Genomic DNA, 20663 nt, shown 5'->3' with positions numbered 1-20663 from the left:
ACTTTCTCGGCGATGTGAGCAATTCGCCAAGTGCTGACGGGGTTACTGAACGTCGATGTAGTCGGAGGATACGTCCAACGGCGCCTACAACCTCTCGCACTGTATGCATCATCAATCTGGTCTTCTGCCCCGACGTCGTACGTAAACAGATTCCTGGCAGTCGAGTACTGGGTAATGCGATGGATGAACAGGGTCACAGGCAACATATTCACCATCTTCAGGGCTGTTTTATATACCAACTTAAATATCACTCTCTGGAGAGTTCACGTAGCATCCAGGACTATTCTTCTTCTTTCCCAGATGTTCGAGGACTTATCTCTACTCCACGTGCTGGACGCAGTAATGACAACCCCTACCTACTGTTGCATTCTGTACTGTGCAACCTGCGCTGTCTGAAGAATTTCTTCCCAAACAACAATCAAGCTTTTCAATTCATTGTAAATAAAGCAATGGACCCTGTGAAATACCCAAAGCAAGCAGTACAGAGTGAAGAGCCTCTCTGAAGCACACAGCTTACTTCAACTATAATCTTGTCAATAATTGAATTTATAAACATTATTGTAAATATACGCACTTGTGTAAATATTGTAAATAATTGAGCATATTTTGTACACCTTTCTTATATTGTAAATAATTGTAATTCTTGCATTTTTTTGCACCCTTCTAGCCGGTCGGCTCTGTATAAGGGGTGAAAGCAAACACTTGCTACTTTAATAAACGGATTTAATAATAATAATAATAATAATAATAATAAGATAGAAGGTAATGTTCTTTTTTTTTTTTTTTTTTTCAGAACGCCAACAGACGTTGGCCAGATTACATTTACTGAACTTTGAAAGAGAAATATTCTGGTTTCTTTGAATATTTAAGATCAATCTTTATTATTTATCAAGAAAAAACAATCCCATATGGACATTTCAACAGCTACTTACCTGAAACAAAGGATTTATCATTGTCTTTGGAATAATTTGGATTATCCACCATCCTGGCTGGATTCAGTGGGATTTTTTCCCTTATGGCAACACCGCCTCGTTTTCGAGTTGGGCACAGCACCCAACATAGACTGGATGGAAGAAAGCAAATTCTACTTCTTTGTAAGTCTGGAAACTCTTGATATCTCTTAAATAGGATGAAGCATAGAATTCCGAAAATAAGAGAGAGAGCAACACACACGCCAGTCACGACCAGGATTGGTAACTGAAAGAGTACAGCGAAATACTAATTAATTTCTATTATAATAGTTGTATTAACTTTTATTCCAACGTACACTGGTAGACAAAAGGTGTATCCGAGTTGGCACGTTCATTTATATTTATATTGAACTGTAATTGTGGATATAGATCAAATAACTGTGAAATTGGCCAGCTAGCTAATCTTGCCTAGAAATTCTGTGTAAGGGAAAAGGAAGTAAAGGATAAGAAGGACAGTACATATTGTATACTGATGTGCGAAATTTAAGGACCAGTCAGGTTTTCACTTCTCATAGGAGTGCCCTAGATATGGGAAAAGCACATCAAAGGAACCTCGTGAGGTACAGAAATGATGAAGGAAACAACAGCGACATAACAACGGAAACAAAACGGCACAGAGGGACTTTATTCAAAAATAGCAACATAGCAATGGCTTCAATGTTGCATACAGATGCATCATGCCAAAGATGTAACAGAGGGAAGAGGTGGTCCTCAGTAGGAGATTTGGCCACCCCTAATGTGGTTGCAGGCTTTGCACCGCCTGTCCATACTTAGAACAGTGTTGTTGATAAGTTCTTGCGGTAACATCGCCCATTCCTTTGTCAGCACCATCTTCAGCTGGTGAACATTTCCTGGTGGGTGTGGACGTGCCGCTAGGCCTCTCTCCAGAGTGTCCCATATGTGGTCGATGGGATTTAGATCAGTAAAGGGGAAGGCCAATCCATATGAACAAGGTCTTCACTTTCCAAAAAGCATATCAAAGCTGCAGTGCAATGGGGTGTGGCGTTATCATCCATAAACACGAACTCTGTGACAATGGCACCTCGGAACAGACGCACATGGGGAAGAACTACCTCAATACATTAACGTGCACCGGTTACAGTACCGATTTCCAGTATATGGAGTTGTGCACGTCCATCCAAGATATCGCCTCCCCAGACGAGAACACATCGACCGCTATATCGACCCCTTTTAGTGATTTTTGCGGGATGATACCATGTGCCAACCTCTCGCCAGATTAGCTAACGTCCAGAATCGCTGCTGAGACTGAATCTACTCTCATCAATAAAGATTACCTTAAGTAAAGATTTTGTGGTTGTAACCTTTAGAAATATTGTTGGTCCTTAAGTTTTGCCCACCAGTGTACATAATGTTAATATTTGGGGTAAGGCTGCACCGGTGATTTTCTACAAATCTGGGATCAATTCCCTTCTGTTAAATACTGTATCCTGTAAAGGCCAGATAATGAGTGATAGTTGGTTTATGTGCACTGAGTGGACAGAAATCATGGAATACCTACCTAGTAGTCGGTAGGCCCACCTTTTGCCCGAAGAATGGCAGCCACAAGGCTGCCATTCTTCGGGCGACACAATGTCTCGCCCTGTGATGCATTGAGTCCACTAGTTTACGAAAGCGTTCCACAGATACATGTATATCCATCCATGCTTACTGCACCGCTGTATATACTTCCGTGGCATTCTTGGATGGAGGATCTAAAGCTCGAACGGACCTTTCCACAGCATCCCAAAGTTGCTTCACAGGTTTCATGTCCAGTGAACGAGGAGGCAATTCCATGGTTGTAAAATCTGCGGAATGCTCTTCGAACCATGTTTTAATCACCACGGCTCTGTTGGGAGGAGCATTGTCCTGATGGAAGAATCCATTGTGCTGTGGACATATATGATGACCATGAAGAGATGTATTAGAGGTCCCAATGTGGGCCAATTGAACACGCCCCAGACTGTTACCGACCGTCGACCTGCCTTAACCATGACGGGGTGCATAGTTTGGCGGTTTCCGCCAGATACACACCATGCCGTCCGCTCGAAAAATCAAGCGAGTGGGACTCATCGGACAAATCACCCGTGTCCAATCATCCAAAGTCCAGTGCCGATTGTCTTTCGCCCAGTTCAGAGGTAGAGTCCTGTGTCGTGGTGTGAGCAATGGGACTCTGGTGGATCAGTGGCTCCTATAACCTATTGAGGTTAATATATGCAGTAGCTCCTATAACCTATTGAGGTTAATATATGCAGTGGCTCCTATAACCTATTGACATTATGGTCTTGGTGGAGACGTTTCTGGCACTTCAATCGTTGAAGTCGGTGGTGATTTGTGCCACTGTCGCTCTCCGGTTGGCTGAAACAATGCGAGACAGACATCGAAGGCCGCGTCCTCTTTCTCCTCCCACAGCGCTGTCCACAATGAGATGTTGTTTCGGAAATGGCGTATTCGCGATACACTCTTGATACTGTAGAACGGGAATAGTGCAATTTCTATATCACCTCCGCGATAGAGTGACCCATGCGTCGGTCACCCACTATCATCCCTCTTTTATTTATTTATTTTTTTTTTTATTATTTTTTATTTTTTTCCTCTATATATTTTATTTTTTATTTTATTTTTTTATTTATTTATTTTTTTCTCTATATATTTTATTTTTTATTTTATTTTTTTTATTTATTTATTTTTTTCTCTATATATTTTATTTTTTATTTTATTTATTTAAATTTTTATTATTTTTATTTTTATTTGTTTTTTATTTTTATTATTTTTTTATTATTAATATAATTATTATCGTTTTTTTTGCTCAATTTGCCACACTATCAATTTTTATTTCTCATACATAAATATGTCACTTTATTATTATAATATATTATAATGTATTACCTTTATTATAATATATTACCTGCACGCACCACTAGCTTTTTTATTATTTTTTATTTTTTATTTTATTTTTATTATTTTTTTTTCCTTTTCTTTTTTTTTTTTTTTTATAACCTGCACCACGGGTAGTTTTTTTTTTTTTTTTTTCTTTCTCCTCTCTTGCCTCTGGAATGGGCCCCCAGAGGGTCCTGGCCCACCTGCTGACAACACCAGGTGGGTCAGAGTCTCTTTAGAGACGGTACGTGTTTTATTGGGACTGGCCCACCTTCCCGTGGTGTGGACGAGTACCCAGAATCATTTGTCCAGGTGACTGATGCTTCTGGGTAACCAAGCGGCCAGAACAGAACCACAGAACACACACATAATACACACGAACGTACGTCACACACATATCTGGCCCAATTGTAGTGATACTGTTCTTCACAGAGATACGAGGCGGAGTTGAACAAACGTTCTAGGTGCTGCCCTTACATATGGATATGTAAGGGCAGTAAATATGGATATGTAACGGACATGTGGATATGTCCACATGTCCACATGTATCATCCCTCTTTCAAAGTCGGTTAACTCACAACGTTTATCCATATTGACATCGAATTATCGTCTATGTGAATGCAGTTATGCATTCACGTATATGCATATGAATTATGGATAGCGGTGTAGCAAGCATGGATGGAAATACATGTGGAACGTTTTCGTGAACTAGTGGACTCAATGTCTCGCCCCGTGACTGCCATTATCCGGGCGAAAGGTGAGCCTACCAGTTACTATGTTGGTATCCTATGATTTTTCTCCACTCAGTGTACGTTCCAAAGAAGAACGAGAACAGAAAGAACTGCCCGTATTTTCCAAAGAAGAAAGAGCAGAGATAATGATTGATCTGCGTTCTTGTTCCATTATTAATAAACTCACCATTTCTCCTGACAAGACTAATCTTTATCTTAAGGGCCCCTTAGAGATGTTCAGAGGATATAGAGAGCTGAGAATATATGAAACAGTGCCGTATTTAGCAGTCACGGGGCTGAAACTCCTGTCATTCAAAGCACCCGTACTTTTGCACTCCTGGGCCTGACTATTCGGCTACTGTATACCTTATTCAAGTCATAATACAGTACAGAAATCTGTATTATGGAGTGACGCGAATGAAAATGTAGTTTCCTGACCTTATGGCTGTCAGTGGATCTGGCGGATGCCCAGATAATGGTATTTGCCAACGTGTACAGTGTGAACCAGGAAATTTTGGGGATATATTATCACAGTCTGGAATTCCTCTTGTGTTTTGAGCTGGTACCTTAGCTGTCATACCCGGAACAGTGACTGCATGCGATATTGTGTGGTACTATACTTAGGGTGGTAGAAAATGAAAAAGACGTGGGAGTAATTGTGCAGTCAGATATGAAGTTTTCTGAGCAATGCAGGCAGGCTGCACAGGTCATGGGGTCAATACAGGAATTTTGCTAGTAGGGAAAAGGAGGTGATTATCCCTTTGTATAAGGAAATGGTCAGGCCACGCCTTGAGTATTGCGTACAGGTCTGGGGTCCTCATTTTAGGAAGGATGTAGATTTTCTTGAGGGTGTACTGAGAAGAGCAACGAGATTCGTGAGGGGAACGAAGTGGATTCTCTTATGAAGAGAGGCTTAAGTCTGCAAATTGCAGCGGCTGGAGACTAGTCACCTGCGAGGTCATCTGATTGAGGTGTATAAGGCCTTGAATGGGTTGAGCACGCTGAATCTGATGGGAATCTTCCTAAGGAAAGATAGTTGTAGAATAGATTGTGCGGAAATTTGCCTTTAGCCAGCGGCTGGTTAATTGCTGAAAGAAACTTCCATCTGTCGTTGTGGAAGTTGATAGCTTAAATAAATTCAAGGAGGAATTTGACAAACTTTTAGAGGGAATGGTTGTGTGAATTTTTTTTTTTTTTTCGGCTGATGCTACATAAGCTCATACACTTGCTTTCTTGCATCGCGTGCCTCTATTACTATCACTATTACTACTATTACGTTATGCTAAATCTGGACAATTCTACTCTTCTTACACTGTGACAGCACAGACCTGCCTAAGCTTGATCTCAACCCAACTGAACACCTTTGGAATGAATTTTGGCGTCGGGCCTGGCTAAAATACTACTTTCCTGTTTTCAAACATTTTCCCCAAGTATACCGGCAAGGATGCAGAATGCAATTAAGGGCAAAGGTGGGCCAACATTAGTAATTATTGCATCGACTAAACGTTCTTTAAAACATGCATGAGTCCGACTGTTTTTGGCAATATAGTGTAAAATATCTTTCTCTATTAGATTGCTTTATAACAGATTACTATAAGACAGATTACTTACCAATAATTTGCTTGTTGCTCTATCTCCGTGATCCTTTTTTACAAACATTGTTGTGACTGGAGGCAGTGGATGGCCCTTTGGAATAAATGTCGGAAGAGCCTTTGGAATAGGATCTGCAATTTTAAAAGATAATTAATATTGATAAAATCAATATTTAATTAATTATATCAAATTAATATTGAAAATTTTGCTTAATGGAAAATTAGTATTACTGTAGTATATCAAATGATGAAAGGAAGCTATTTTTCTGCGTCAACTAAAAAAAAAAAAATTAAAATAAGAATAATAATAATAGTAAAAAATAAAACAGAATATTTATACTGTTCCCATTCCCCCAAGGTAATCATCCAATTCTGTTTTTATTATAGTCAGACTCATTGCCTCTGTCACATTGGGAGGCAATTTTTTTTCCGTGTTCAATAACCACTGCCCCTAAAGGAACTTCCCCTATGTGCAGTCTTCTCATATTCACTAAGGTTTTATATTTGTGCCTCATAATTACTGTCTTACTTAAGAGGGAAAATAGACCTTCCTCATTCATGAGGCGCTCAACCACATCAGCGCCTTATATATTTCAATTGGATCTCCCTTAGATGTCTACCTGTCAAATATGGCGGACATAGTGTTATTGATATGTTACTTGCAGAGTTAATTGCAGAGTATTGGCATCTCTCATATTGTGGAATTAACTTCACAACTAGCATGGCATGATCAGCATGATTTGACATGATTGGAACATCAGGGTACCTGCCACCCACCGACGATAGGCCAACAAGCCTTGAAACGGTGCCGTCTGGGTGGTGGTGGTGCCCACTGATAATAAGTAACAATAGTCTTCTCTATTAGTGAAGCGTTACTTATTCGAAGCGTTACTTGTTCGAAATAGTGCAATACCTGGTAACTAGTTATGAAAGTACCCACCATATGAGATACAATTAAATCGATGCCTTTACACTATCATTGTAGTTTATTTTTATGAGCTAACTTGTGTATTTACATGTCTTATTTTATAGTTATTTCACACTCATATCGTATTTTGCTTTGCGCATTTATATTTTATTAGGGAATATGGAAGAAATTACCGAGTGACCCTAATATAATAGTTTTTCCAGAACAGGACTATTATTGTTCGCGATGGCAATCTGCGCTACATCAAGTCTATTACAGCTGGAGTCCCACAAGCTGGGGTCCTGTCAGGTATCTCGTTCTCAGCTGTACTTGTGTCGTTCGTGACGGGCCGAACTGATATCTTCACCTTTGCTGATGGCATAACTATTCACTCTTAACAATCTGGTGACACTGCTGACTATATCAATGCCTTAATCCTACAGAAAATCTAGAATGTCGAAGCGTTCCTATTCGGTTTCGGTATTCACATCAATCGTGAGAAGTCTGAACAGTCGACATTCTCGCTGCAACAATGGTGCAACCCATTTTATGAGGATCAGTGATTCCAACAACATTTCGATTTGGGCGTTATTTTTGACCAAAAGCTCTGCTTTCATATAGAACACATACAAATAAAGTTCTGCCGACTCCCGTGGATGTTTAAGCAACATCTATCACACGTCCATGACCAAGCTGTTGTGTGATATATGAAGATCTGTGTATATCCAGTCATTCTCTATGGCTCCTTCAACTTCTACGACAATCCTTAGATGGATTTTCGCAGGGGAATTCTGGCTATTGAAGTCGGTCATATGGAACTTTCGGCTTCCCTCTGCACCAAAGACCACCCAGATGGCTGCAGCTCTCACTGCAGCCATCTAACACAGCAGTGCGACAAACGTCTTCCTGCCATCATTCACGAGAGAAGACTCATTTTGTCAAAATCATGATTGGCATTATTTCTGAACCAGACTTCTTGGATAACTGCGGATGGGGTGATCCCAGTTCCAAGCCTTAGGGGCAACCCAGTCCTTCAGGCGTTTCCAAACCGGTTAAAGTTAACTGATCGGTTTTTACCCATACAAATGCTGCAGTACATATACTCCTCGGACGGCGACCTATACAAGTTCGCAGTTGATAAAAAAATAAGAGATAGAACTTACTCCACCGATTTCTTTCTTAGACCCACGACACAGAACATTAGAACTTGCTCTCGAGGACCTTTACATCACTGTAATGGATCCATCACTCCAGTGTTCCAACCTTACTGTTCCTGCTCAGATTACTGTCCTGCAACATAAAAGGACTTCTCTCTAGAAAATAATTTTACTTGCCAACACGCTATTGTATATATATTTTGATAGAGGACGTTGAACGGGAGGTCGCGTGAACAGCGATCCCGCTGGAAGTCAGCATTTGCGAACCGTTTCTGTTGAAGAAACCGAGTAGCAAAGTCCTCCGGAGCGGATAATCCGCAGGCTCCAATGATTCGACGCGTTGCAGATGATATGAACTCATTTGGTCTGCAAGACGTAGGACATTCTCCTCATTGTCTGGCGTCCTCGTCGTTCGCTCTCGATTCATGGTACCTCTCGTGAAACAACCAGTCTCACGTAACCTTCTCGTCATACGATTAAAATCATATGATGAGGAGCACGCCTGTGCGGGAAACGTTCCTGGTACAAGCGCAGAGCGGCGCGCCCGTTACAGTCCGCAGCTCCATACGCGAGGTGCATGTCGGCCATTTCAACGTTTGAATACTCGTCCATCCTGCTGCCTCGGGAACCGGTTCGCAAATGCTGACTTTCAGCGGGATCGATTTTCACGCGACCTCCCGTTTAACGTCCTCTACCGCATGACGAAGGCATTTCGGACCCTGCAATGCTATGTGATTCCGATTCGTCTTTGTGCCCCCTACACCACCTGCAAGTTTGTCGCACTGGTAGTGAATCACCCTGTATAAGTTTGTCATTTTTTGTGCTCCAATTCATCATACGATGTATAATTAGTAATAATATTGTTGTTTTTTTTTTTCTCTCATCTTTGTGTATTATGTTGTGTTATCCCTTCATGTAAATCCCTGACTTGTTGTGTACGGCCTGTGCCTTGTGTATACAATAAAGAGTTCTTCTTCTTCGAAAAGAATTAAAAGAAAAACAGAATGCTGGTAAGTCAACTTTGTCTTGAGCTGAGGATGATATAGGATGATATTCATTCAGTTGTAATAGAGGTGGGAGTATTGATGGACAAAAACTGCGTCCAAACGCTTTCTGAAAAGATCGCAATGTTGGACTACTATTTGGACAATACGAAAGTTTCGCCTTTTCAAAACAGAGTTTGGATTGATTAGTAACTGTTCTACAATTTTTGCCGACCTCGGTACATGCCCCCAAAAAATAAAGCTGGAGTTCTGGATACAAGCCAATTGCGTTATGCTACATAAGACCATCCCGCACAACAGACCGGACATAACCCTTGTGGACAAGATGGAAAAAGCTACCTACCTGATTGCCATAGCGGTGCCGAACTCTAGCAACGTCCAGAAAACCCAAGAGGAAAAAATTACGAAGTACACGAACCTGATACATGAGATCAAGGAGATGTGGCAAATGCAAGAAGTATCGATCATCCCGATCATCGTGTCAACCACTGGTATGGTACCAAAGATTCTACATAGCAGCCTAGCAGCAATAGGTCTCCCAGCGAACACCTACAAGGAGCTACAGAAAGTAGCAATCCTGAACACCTGTAGGATAGTCAGAGATTTCCTCGACCGACAGTAACACCAGACATTACAACCACCCTGTGCACTTGGTAACAGTACCCGTCACGGAGTGGAATCCCCCAATCAGGGAGAAATAATATAAAAGCAATAATAGTAATAATAATAAAGTGTAACTGTTGCTCTGTCCCAGGAAGGGCTTTCCACACGTGCTATGGCTGATAAAATAGGCTGCCAGTCAATCTATCCCGAGTGCTGAATTTAAAGCGCGAAACTGATGATGTGAAGAGAAGGCCTGGATCAGGCCGTAACAGAGCGACTACGTCTTCCCAAGATCGATATTTGAAGCGGCCATACCTTCCTAATCGCCATGCTAGTGCTCCTGATCTAAAACTTGACTTTGAGATGGCTCTGGTGTTGAAACAACTGCACAAACAATCGAAAGACGGCTTTCGGAATGTGTTCTGCATGCCTATCGGCAAAAGAAGAAGCCTTTGTTGACCCAACAAATGAGGAAGAAGCGACTAAAATGCATGTTTCGTGGACAAAAGAGCAATGGGACACCGTCATCTTTTCTGACGAATCGAAATTCGACCTGCATGGCTCGGATGGGAAGCGATGTGTCAGAAGACGAAAATCGGAGGCATACCATCCTGACTGCATAACATCGACTGTAAAGTTCCCCCCAGTCAGATGGTCTAGGGATGCATAACAAGCAAAGGGGTCGGGCGAATTAAGTTTATTAACGGAACGGTGAATGCAGAAACCTAAACTGCTGTCTTTGGGGGGGGGGGGGGTTGCCTGAAATCTGTTATTAAGGATCATCACACAGACGTCCAAAACTGCATTTTTCAACAGCACCTTGCCATACAGCAAAATTGGCAAGTTTTATGCTATTTAGATTTAATGATTAGTTTGTCTTCTTGTCTCAGGGCTTAAACCATACTTACACCAATGTTTTCACTCGTTTTTCTCCCTGAAGGTGCAGTCATACCTCAAAAAATACTATCATTACAGCGTTGGACTGGCCCGGCAACAGTCTAGATTTGAACCCTACTGAAAATTGATAGTACATAATGCCGTCTAAAATTGCTCAGAAGCCAAGAAGCCATTCAGCTGCAGGAGAGCATTGTAAAGGTGTGGTACCAGGAAATTGGGCAACCGTATATCCAGACGTAGATTAACTCTATGCCAGATCACTGCAATGCTGTAATTGCAGCCCGAAGAGGAACACCAAAATATTGAGGACGTATTTTGCTGATTTACAGTACATAATACAATTACGTTAATTTGTCATTTCAGTTTGTACACGTAAATGTAATAAAATGTATGTTTGATTGTCATGATTGCCATTTGCATGATTTTCGTATTGCCATTAATTATGCATTTTACCCTTTGGGAAGATGTATATGCCAATTAGGTATATCAGGTGGAGTCTTTTTATTGGATTTCATTCACAGAGATATATATCCCATCTAACAAACAAAAAAAAAAAAAAAAAAAACTATTATTTTTAGGTCACCCGAATAATTAAATTCATCTGTCGGGCTGTGTGTCTTATGTCTGTTAATTGCGTCGTTCTATGGTAGATTTGTCTGTTTTGCTGGACGAAAACCCCCCAGTTTCTGGAGGAAAGGCTTGCTATCTACGCTTGAGACCGACTAACTGAGCCACGGAGTGAAAAAAATATCCCATCTAACAAATGCATTATGAACATTTCTGAAACCCACAATGCAGCGCAAAATATTATTTGCAAAATTCACAGGGATTCAGTTTTTTTGTCCGCCACTGTATGAACCTTTGGAGATTTTGTAGGTATGGGATGAGAGAGAGAGAGAGAGAGTGTCCTCGTTTGGATGGAGGCATCGGTAGCTAAATTCATTGAACTATATAAGGCTTTAGAAGACTGCAGTCTTCTAAAGCCTTAAAAGAAGAAGGAGATGACGTACGGTTAACACTGCGAGGAGGATCATTATCTGTAAAGGTATCTTGAAAATTTAGCTCATATTGATTAGGAATTACGTTATTGATTGAGTACTGTAAATTTGAAATTCCATTGTTAGCTCATTTACATGAAGGGCCTCACCAATTATTTTTTAATTCACTTAGAAAATTTTCTTATCGGAGATCATAAAAATCTTACTATGTTTTACAGATAATCCAATTGCGTGCTGTTTTTAGACATACGCTGAATGAAACAAATTCATTACTTAGCAATGAAGTTGCTTGAAGAGTAAAGATGGCTCCCAATAAAAGGCAAACAGAAAACTAGAAACAGGAAGTTGCGCCATGATTGACACAGTAAAAGGGTCAGTGCGTGTAGTGTAACAAAACGACAGTTTGCTGTAGGCGTGGCTACTAACAGTTAGAGAGGCTTAAGAAAAGAATAAAGAAAAGATGATTACAAAGAACTTAATGTTGCGACCGATCCGTCACAGCCTTGAACTTATTTAAGTTGTTAACCTGCACCACAACAGACGGAAGATTGCTCTAACTGTCAACCACATGCAGGCTGAAGGAAATTTTCCGCACGTCTCTCTCTCTCGTAGAATCGAATGGAGAGTCTTCATTCTGCTAGAGTGTTCTATTGAAGATTCCCCATAATTAGATGCATTAAAATTTGTTTGTTGTAATTAGATAACCAGTTTTCCCTCAAACCGTAAGATGGAAGCTTATTTCGAAGACCTTTATGCCAAACACGATCAAAAGCCTTTGAAATGTCAAGAGCAACTACTTGACTTTCACCAAACGTTTCCATTGAATTTATTCTTAGATGAGTAATATGAGCCAGAATACCACCAGTGAATTGATACCGATGGAATCCATACTGGCAATCGCTGATCAGATGGAAGGTTTCTACATTGTTTAAGAGATTCCCAATAATTAGACGGTAAATTGATTTCTCTATTACTTTCGAAAGAGTAACCATAATTGCAATGGGACGATAATTGGATGGCAGAGATTTGTCAGCCTTTTTAGCAATTGCTGGATATGTGAAAATTTCCAAGCAGAAGGAAACACGCCTTTCGAATAAGAAAGTGAAAAAAAGGCGACACAGAACAGGAACAGGTTTTGAAAATAAGTGGAGAAATATCATCAGGACCTGGAGATTTCTTAGCACCAAGATTCGTCAAAATCCTTCTGACATCTTTTTAGCAGAAGACCACAGGAGGCATTGAATGGATAGTAGTTGGAAAGGTGGGAGATAGTTTACCAAGTTCATTAATACACGAGTTGGAAGGGGGAAAAATGGATGCTACGAGGTCAGCTTTATCCTTGACTGAAATGGCAATAGAACCATTTGGTTTTGACTACCTCTGCAACAAGAGACCCGAATGCTCGGCTACCATTTGGACAAGAAGCAAGTTTTCTGCTCTTAGCCTCTTCGTAATCTAGTTTAGACTGATTAATAACTGATTTACAATTGTTGCAGGCTTTGGTGTAGGCAGAAACTGAAACTGAAGATTTGGAAACAAACAAATTGCGATATGCAACATTCTCATCTTGTACAGCCTTAGCACATTTATTGAAAAACCAAGGTTTAAATAAAGGAGGAGATTTTATGGTGGAGTATGGAATAAAGGATTCCATCCCTACAAAAATAAAAAACACAAAACAAATTATGATATTAGGGTTCCCTGTAAATGTTTACATCTACCCATATTTATTTTGTCTGTAAATTGCGTGTGTTCTCTGGTCGATTTGCCTGTTTGCTTGACGCCTGAGACCAACTAACTCAGCCACCCTACAAGAATAATTTCACTGACATGATCTGAGCAAACGTGAACATCAGAAGTTTTGAAATAGTAATGTGACCAGGGAAAAGAAGAAAATAAATCTCGCAGATCATCTTAGTTTGGATTCTTCTAATGCCAAACAACACGAGGTTAGGATTGACCATGAGAGAAAGGCTCCATTAGAGAAAAGACAATCACCAAGTTGTGATCTGAACAGCCTAGAGGACCACTCACCTCGACAATGTACTTATAAGGGTTGTTTGTGAAAAATGATCAAGCTTATTGGCTGTGCTTCGGATTATCTGGTATTCTGGTAGTTAAATGAACAATCTGTGCGAGGTCATTAGTAAAAGCGAAAAACTCACCAACTTGCCCAGCTGGGTCCGTGTGACTAGAAAAAGGAAGACAGCTGGAGTTGTGAATATTAAAATCACTAAGGAAAATTAACTCACTGTCAGGAAATTTGGACTGGAGAAGGTCAAGTTTCAAAGAGAGGAAGTCTGTAAATATCAGAACGGACATATGCACAAGTAAAGGAATCATATGGCGAATAATTCGAACAACTGAGATGAGCAGTGGTTAAATCAACCGATAACTGAGATTCTGTCAGAAAAAGTGCGTAGGGTTTGGCAGACCGTAAGTGGAAATTGACATCATTGAGATTAGAACTGAGACCACGTATATTTATGCAATGAACGAGAAAGCGTTTTGAAGGTTTAGATGATTTCGCAGATAAGTTTGCTCTATATATATATAAGTTTTACAATTCGTGGTATACTCAGTGATAAGAAAAGAAGGGGAAGAAGGGGGCGAGACATGCTGTATGTAGTAATGAAATTTTTGGATATATCTTATACATGACAAGAATATACTCAACTCCTTGACATAACGTGGCCTCGACAATATCCAGTGCATACACACTACTCAGACTGCCTCCAGTCACTATCCGGCAGAGTAAAGGCAGCGAGATTATACACTAGTTGATCCGAAGCATCCTACAGAATTCCCAATAGGTTCGGTCGCTTCGGGTCGGCCTGCGAACACCGTTTTATAGCTGCACCTTTGAAATGTAAGGAAGATTGGATCTCGCCATGATGTCCATCATAAGCTCAAAAGACATTAAACATACTGCATGACGGAAAAGATGGAGAACGGTTTACAGGAGCTTTACTCTGGATTCCAACATTTTAAGTCTCCAATAAGTAACGTGGTGGTATTGCCCCGGTTGATCAGAGTCATCTACGCGCGTTTTCTTAAAACTAACTTAATATTGCATCATTATCTTCTCAAATCAAATTTAAAATCTGGTTAGTTAATTATTTACCTTTGTGGAATTGGGCTTCTACAGACACGTTTGACTCTCCGTATCCGTTGATAGCGACCAAGGTGTATAAGCCATCGTTCACGTGAGTAGCTCTTTTTATTTGAAGACAACCTTTTACAGATGAATATAAAAGAAAATGCAACGATTACGTGTAATCAATAAAATTCATTATTAAAATAAAAGTTAATAACAAGCAAAAAAAACCTACTAAAGTCCTACTAGGCCAATTCGCACTAACCGATTCTATGCACAGCACAGAATCGGTTAGTGCAGGCATCTTAATCTTAATTCTACTTACTGTTATTAGTTATTTTCTAAAATGGCTTAAATACGACCGGGTGGGGGGAGTTAACACTATACTTCAAACAGTAACCAACCAAGTTTCATTCAATTTCAATAGTCTTATTTTTAATTACAAGTCAACAAAGTTGTGTGAGGAAAGATGAACAATATAAATCGCCGTTCAGTAACCCAATATTTAAAAAAAACGGGCTAATGCCCTAATGAAATCCATGAGAAATGGCTACAAAATTAGGGGAAAATGCCTCTTTCTATTCAATGGTTGCAGAATATGAATATCAGAATATATAACAACCATGAAGAAGACTGTAAATGATGAGATTTGTAAGAATTGGAGCTAGAGAAGCACTACTTTTCTCGAAAAAAGGAGCGGGAAGGGTATCAGGACCAGGGCAGTGAAATCTTTAAGCCGAGAAATGGCTGACTGGTCGTTATCAGTAGTGAGAACTAATCTATCAAAACAGTCAATATTCAAACGGATAACAGGGAATAGAACGTTGCTGTTCGGGAGAACAGTTTCGAAAAATGGGTAGCAAAAAGATTAGCAATGCCAAGAGGAGAGTTGACTGAGATATTCGAATCATTAACATAGGAATTCCAGAAGATCTTCTTCTTCTATCTCGATAGTCGTTTGACATAGCACCACAGTGGTCTCGAATTAAAATTCCGACTAAGTTCAGTTTCTACTGAGTGAAGACAATGAGAATATTGAGATTTCGTGACTTTCTTAACACGCCGAGGGAAGAGAAGGAAAAGTAGCTAAAGATAGTTTTGAGTTTTAAATACCTTTTGTGCAGGTAATTTTTGAGACGAATTAAATAAACATGTTCGATATCCAGTGAGGGAAGTTACTACGATTACCGGTAGAGAATTTGATGAGAACGAATTCAGAAATTGCAGAATGGAGATTACGTGCAGGTAATCAATACGAGCGTGTAATTATCAATCGATACAAAATCGACCAATCGATACAAAATGGGAATATGACCAATCGATACAAAATGTTGATTAAATGGGAATATGATCAATCGATACAAAATGTTGATTAAATGGGAATATGATCAATCGATACAAAACGTTGATTGGATGGGAATCCGATCAACATTGCCCAGAAACCGATTTAATGAAGATCAGTTAGTGTGCCTAAAGCTAAAAAAAGTATATATCAGAGGAAGATTCCGAAATAAAAGAAAATAAATCAATAACAATAGGGAAGTTACCTGATCGGATGAGATTATCATCCTTAGAAATTGTGAAGGAAATTGCTTCATGGGTAAAAACTAAATTAGGGTAGGAGTAGCTGCGGGTGGGAAAAACACAGATATCAGTTAGGGCATTACTAAGCCAAATTCTGCAAAATTGCTTAGCCAGTCAATTTGCTGAACGGTTCGGGTCAAAGGCAATTGGGACATTAAAATCACCCAGAATAAGTGGTATTGCTTCTGGAGGTTTCAAAAAGATTGCTGCATCTATAATATTCTCTAATTGTTGAATGGTGTCTAAAGAAACTGGAAGGGTAAGCTAATAACGAGATACCTTCAATGGAAGAATGTTTAGAGAAATGCAACATTTTGACCAAGTGATGGGTAAAGATAACAACACTAGTCCCCTTCGAGGCTCGAACCAAACGATAGAAAGAGTAGGACAGAGTTCAAATTTCACTGTCAAGTATGTGTGGATTTAACCAGGTTTCAGTGAGGGCAACTATGGCAAAAGTTTGTTGCAGAAGGAAGCAGTGATATAGTAATAATAATGGAGGCATCTGATGCAAGAAAGGAAGGGTATAAGCTTATGTAGCATCAGCCAGAAAAAAAAAAAAAAAACAATTTCACGGATCCAATCACTCTAAAAGTTAGTCCAGTTCCTCCTTGAATTTATTTAAGATATCAACTTCCACAACGATAGATGGAAGTATGTTCCAGCAATTAACCACCCGCTGACTAAAGGAAAATTTCCGCACATCTATTCTACAACTATCTTTCCTCAATTTCAATTTATGCCCCCTCAGGATCGTAATCTGAGCAAGCGGAAGAATCCCATCAGAATTCAACATGCTCAACCCATTCAATGCCTTATAAACACTTCAATTAGATCACCTCGCGAGTTAATAGTCTGCAGCCGCTGCACGTGCAGAACTTAGGCCTTTCTTGGTAAGAGGACCCCTTCGTTCCCCTCAACACTCCACTTCCTGAAGCACGAAAAGCACCCTTCAGACGGTTGCGTAGAGTTTATTACCACTGTCATAAGATCTGCATGTGATCTCTCCATCCCATGCAGAAGGCCCAACCGGTATGCAGTTCCCTGGTGGAATCCCCAACTACAGGATCTCAGAAGAAGAGTCCACCTTGCAAGAAAAATATTCCAGCCGGCTCGATCAAGGCTACCTCCCCATGAGGTAGATTCCGCCAGGGAGGCTTACCGCATTGTCAGAAATGAATACACAAAGCTAATACATAAAAGTAAAAAAGCAAACGTGGAAAACCCTGGTATCCACTTCTGGGAATAAGGAAACCTCGGGCATCGTTTTCAAGATCGTAACAAACGAGGAGAGGTACTCGACACGACACTAAAGATGGATGGCTCCTCTACTTACACCTGGAAGGATAGCATTAACAATATTCTAGACACCATTTATCCCATTGAAGCTGCAGCTATGACTCAACAACAACAAGAAATAGTAGATGAAAACCACAACTATCATCCTGCCTCTGTGGAATCCCCGTTCGCTAACATTGAGATGGACTTGCCAATAAACAAAATGAAACTAGGAAAAACATCTGGTGCGGATCTGCTGGAAGAGGATGTGGTTAAAAAATTTGCAGAATACTATCCTGTTACTCTCCTAAGCCTTCTAAATAGGTGCCTAACAGAAGGCACCTTTCCAACACCCTGGAAAACCGCAACTCTGAAATTTATATTGAAAAATCCCGACAAGCCACCACAAATTCCAACCTCCTACCGCCCGATTGCCTTGCTCTCTGTAATGGCCAAGTTACAAGAACGCCTGCTCATATTTCGCTTAACCGCCAGATATGAAGAACAAAAAACTTCCAAGTGACAAGCAATTTAGATTCAAAGCAGGTTGCACAGAAGATGCCATCAACAGATTAATCACTCAAGCAACTTACACAGCCTTTAAACACTCCCTTGCAATCATGGTAGACTTCGCTGGGGCCTTTGATCGACTATGGTGGCCCAGTGTTCTTCGGAGGCTTCCACAATCAAATGTTTCCAACAACCTATACAACAGTTTACGGTCATATTTAACTTGTACATAGATCCAAGTTACCAACAGATTCCAGACAGTGACTATGTACATCGATCGAGGCTGTCCGCAGGGCTCTGTGCTTGGCCCGTTCCTGAGGTCTATTGTCCTGGATAAGTTCCTGGGCATGGACCTGGGAGGTGTTGAGCCCTTGGCCTTCGCGGATGATCCTGTCCTTTTGGTATGTGCTAACACCAGGGCGACCCTGGAGAAAATGGCAAATGGAGCACTGTTGAAACTCCAGAACTGGGCAGCCCTGCACAACCTTATCATTTCGGGAAAAAAACAAAATCCGTACTCCTTAAAGGCAGGCTACAAATCACAAGACCACCTACAATAAAATTAAACTTTACACCCATACGACTGCACAATGAAGTCAAGCTCCTAGGTATCTTCTTAGACTCGGGGTTTACCTTCCACCACCACCTAAAGTATCTAGTCAACAAAATTCAAAGGTACAGTGCTATGATAAGGCAGGTCAGCAGGGCAGACTGGGGGCTGAAGCACAAGGCTCTTACTCTCATATACCAAGCGGTAAACGTGCCAATTGTGTGTTATGGTGCTTCCATCTGGTACCGAAAAGCCATCCAAGCAAAAAATAAACGTAAGCTGGATTCAATCCAGAGGTTTATGCTCCTTTCAATTTGCAAGGCGTACCGCACCGTCAGCACCCCTGCTTTGCAGGTATTAACTGGATGTCGGCCAATATACTTAGAAGTGGTTAAAAGAGGACTTTTTTTTATCATATAAGGAAGGGAGTTCCAATCCAACTGTTTAATTTTCAACTTGACACCACAAACGGCACCAGGCAGGAAAGACAACGGATAACCCAACATCTATAAGAGATATGGCAACATGACTGTGACACTACAACAAAAGGAGCCATCACGAAACGCTTCCTTCCAACTATAAGCTCAACTCACCCAGAACTTCCACCCTGGTATTCACCTGGCCTTCTTTTGACCTTTATCATCACCGGGCATGGATCCTTCCAACAAAACCGACGGCCATGGGAATCGACAATGATCCACGTTGCCACTGCGGCGAAGAGGATTCCTGGAGCCACCTCATGTATGAATGACCCATCTACGTGTCATGAATGACCCATCTACGACAATATTAGGCTTAAATTCGTCACCGCAATACAGAGAAACCAGCGCAATCAAGAATTCACTCTGCTGCTCGAGGAAGATACCTATAAGGCATTAACCCCCTATGCACAGGAAACTTTTGCACTTAGGCGAGCTAAGATTGCAGAACTCAGAGCCCAAAAACTAAACCGGACCGGCGTGGGATAACTCTCCATCCCCCGGGACAACGCAGACATGACCATGCTAACCGTCTGCGCGGGTAACACAGTGGTATTGTCAATGTCCTCCCCACACCGGGTGGAAAAGGCCTGGGTTCGAATCCCGTCGATGACGCGAGGAACTTTAATCGGCTTTTTTCACTCCGTGGCTGAGTTAGTCGGTCTCAGGCGTAGATAGCAAGGTTTTTCTCCCCAGTAACTGGGGTTTTTTCGTCCAGCAAAATCAACAATAGAACATACGCAAATCAACAATAGAACATACGCAATTTACAGACACAAATACGGGTTAATGTATTTAATTACGGGAAACCCTAAAATAATAATAATAATATGACCATGCTAACCAGAATAAGGTAGGATTTATTGCAGACACCATCGAAGGTGCGGGATGCTGGCACTCCTCGGAGTGCGGGATTTAAAAGTAATTGCAAATCCAACATGGGTAGGATATACTGCTGGCACCGATCTAGGTGCGGGATTGCTGTCACTGACCACAGTGCTATAATCACTTATGCATCTGGTATCTGGTTTTCAAAGGCCACCACATCAGTTAACAAGAGGAAGCTTGACTCGATTCAGCGTGTCATCCTGTTCACCATCACCCGGGCCTACTGCACAGTCAGCACACATGCCTTGCAAGTGTTGGCCGGCGTGCTACCTCTAGATCTAGAAATAATCAAATGTGATTTGCTTAACATGCTTTCCAAAGGTGAAGCCATCTCCTGTCTGGATTTTACCACCGACCTCTCAAATAACATTAAGGCCGAGAAGAAGCGCCTCACTGCATACTTGCAGCAGGTCTGGCTCTAGGTGGACACAGTCTACAAAAGGAGAAGTCACCAGAAAATTCATTCCTACAATAGCAACAGTATAACCAAAATCTCCCACATGATTCTCCCCTGGCCTATACGTCACTTTTTTGTTAATT

The 20663-nt window shown here is 40.9% G+C and overlaps 1 protein-coding gene across 2 annotated transcripts in view; it reads right to left on the bottom strand.

The window, feature by feature from the left end:
• LOC150089303 (high affinity nerve growth factor receptor-like) overlaps positions 1 to 20663 on the bottom strand; it is a 306611-nt gene that overhangs the window by 70948 nt on the left and 215000 nt on the right. For both annotated transcript variants that reach the window (XM_090368482.1, XM_090368483.1), the window contains 3 exons: positions 14862 to 14972; positions 6191 to 6303; positions 933 to 1197 (listed from right to left, as the gene is read on the bottom strand). In XM_090368482.1, the coding sequence (XP_090224608.1) occupies positions 933 to 1197; positions 6191 to 6303; positions 14862 to 14972 (489 nt within the window). The remainder of the gene's footprint in view (positions 1 to 932; positions 1198 to 6190; positions 6304 to 14861; positions 14973 to 20663) is intronic.

Source organism: Mastigoproctus giganteus, chromosome 2 (genome assembly GCF_048544385.1).
Source record: "Mastigoproctus giganteus isolate SK-2022 chromosome 2, ASM4854438v1, whole genome shotgun sequence".
NCBI lineage: Eukaryota > Metazoa > Arthropoda > Arachnida > Uropygi > Thelyphonidae > Mastigoproctus > Mastigoproctus giganteus.
The sequence above is the reverse complement of the archived record's forward strand: the minus strand, read 5'-3'. Positions and strand labels throughout refer to the sequence as shown.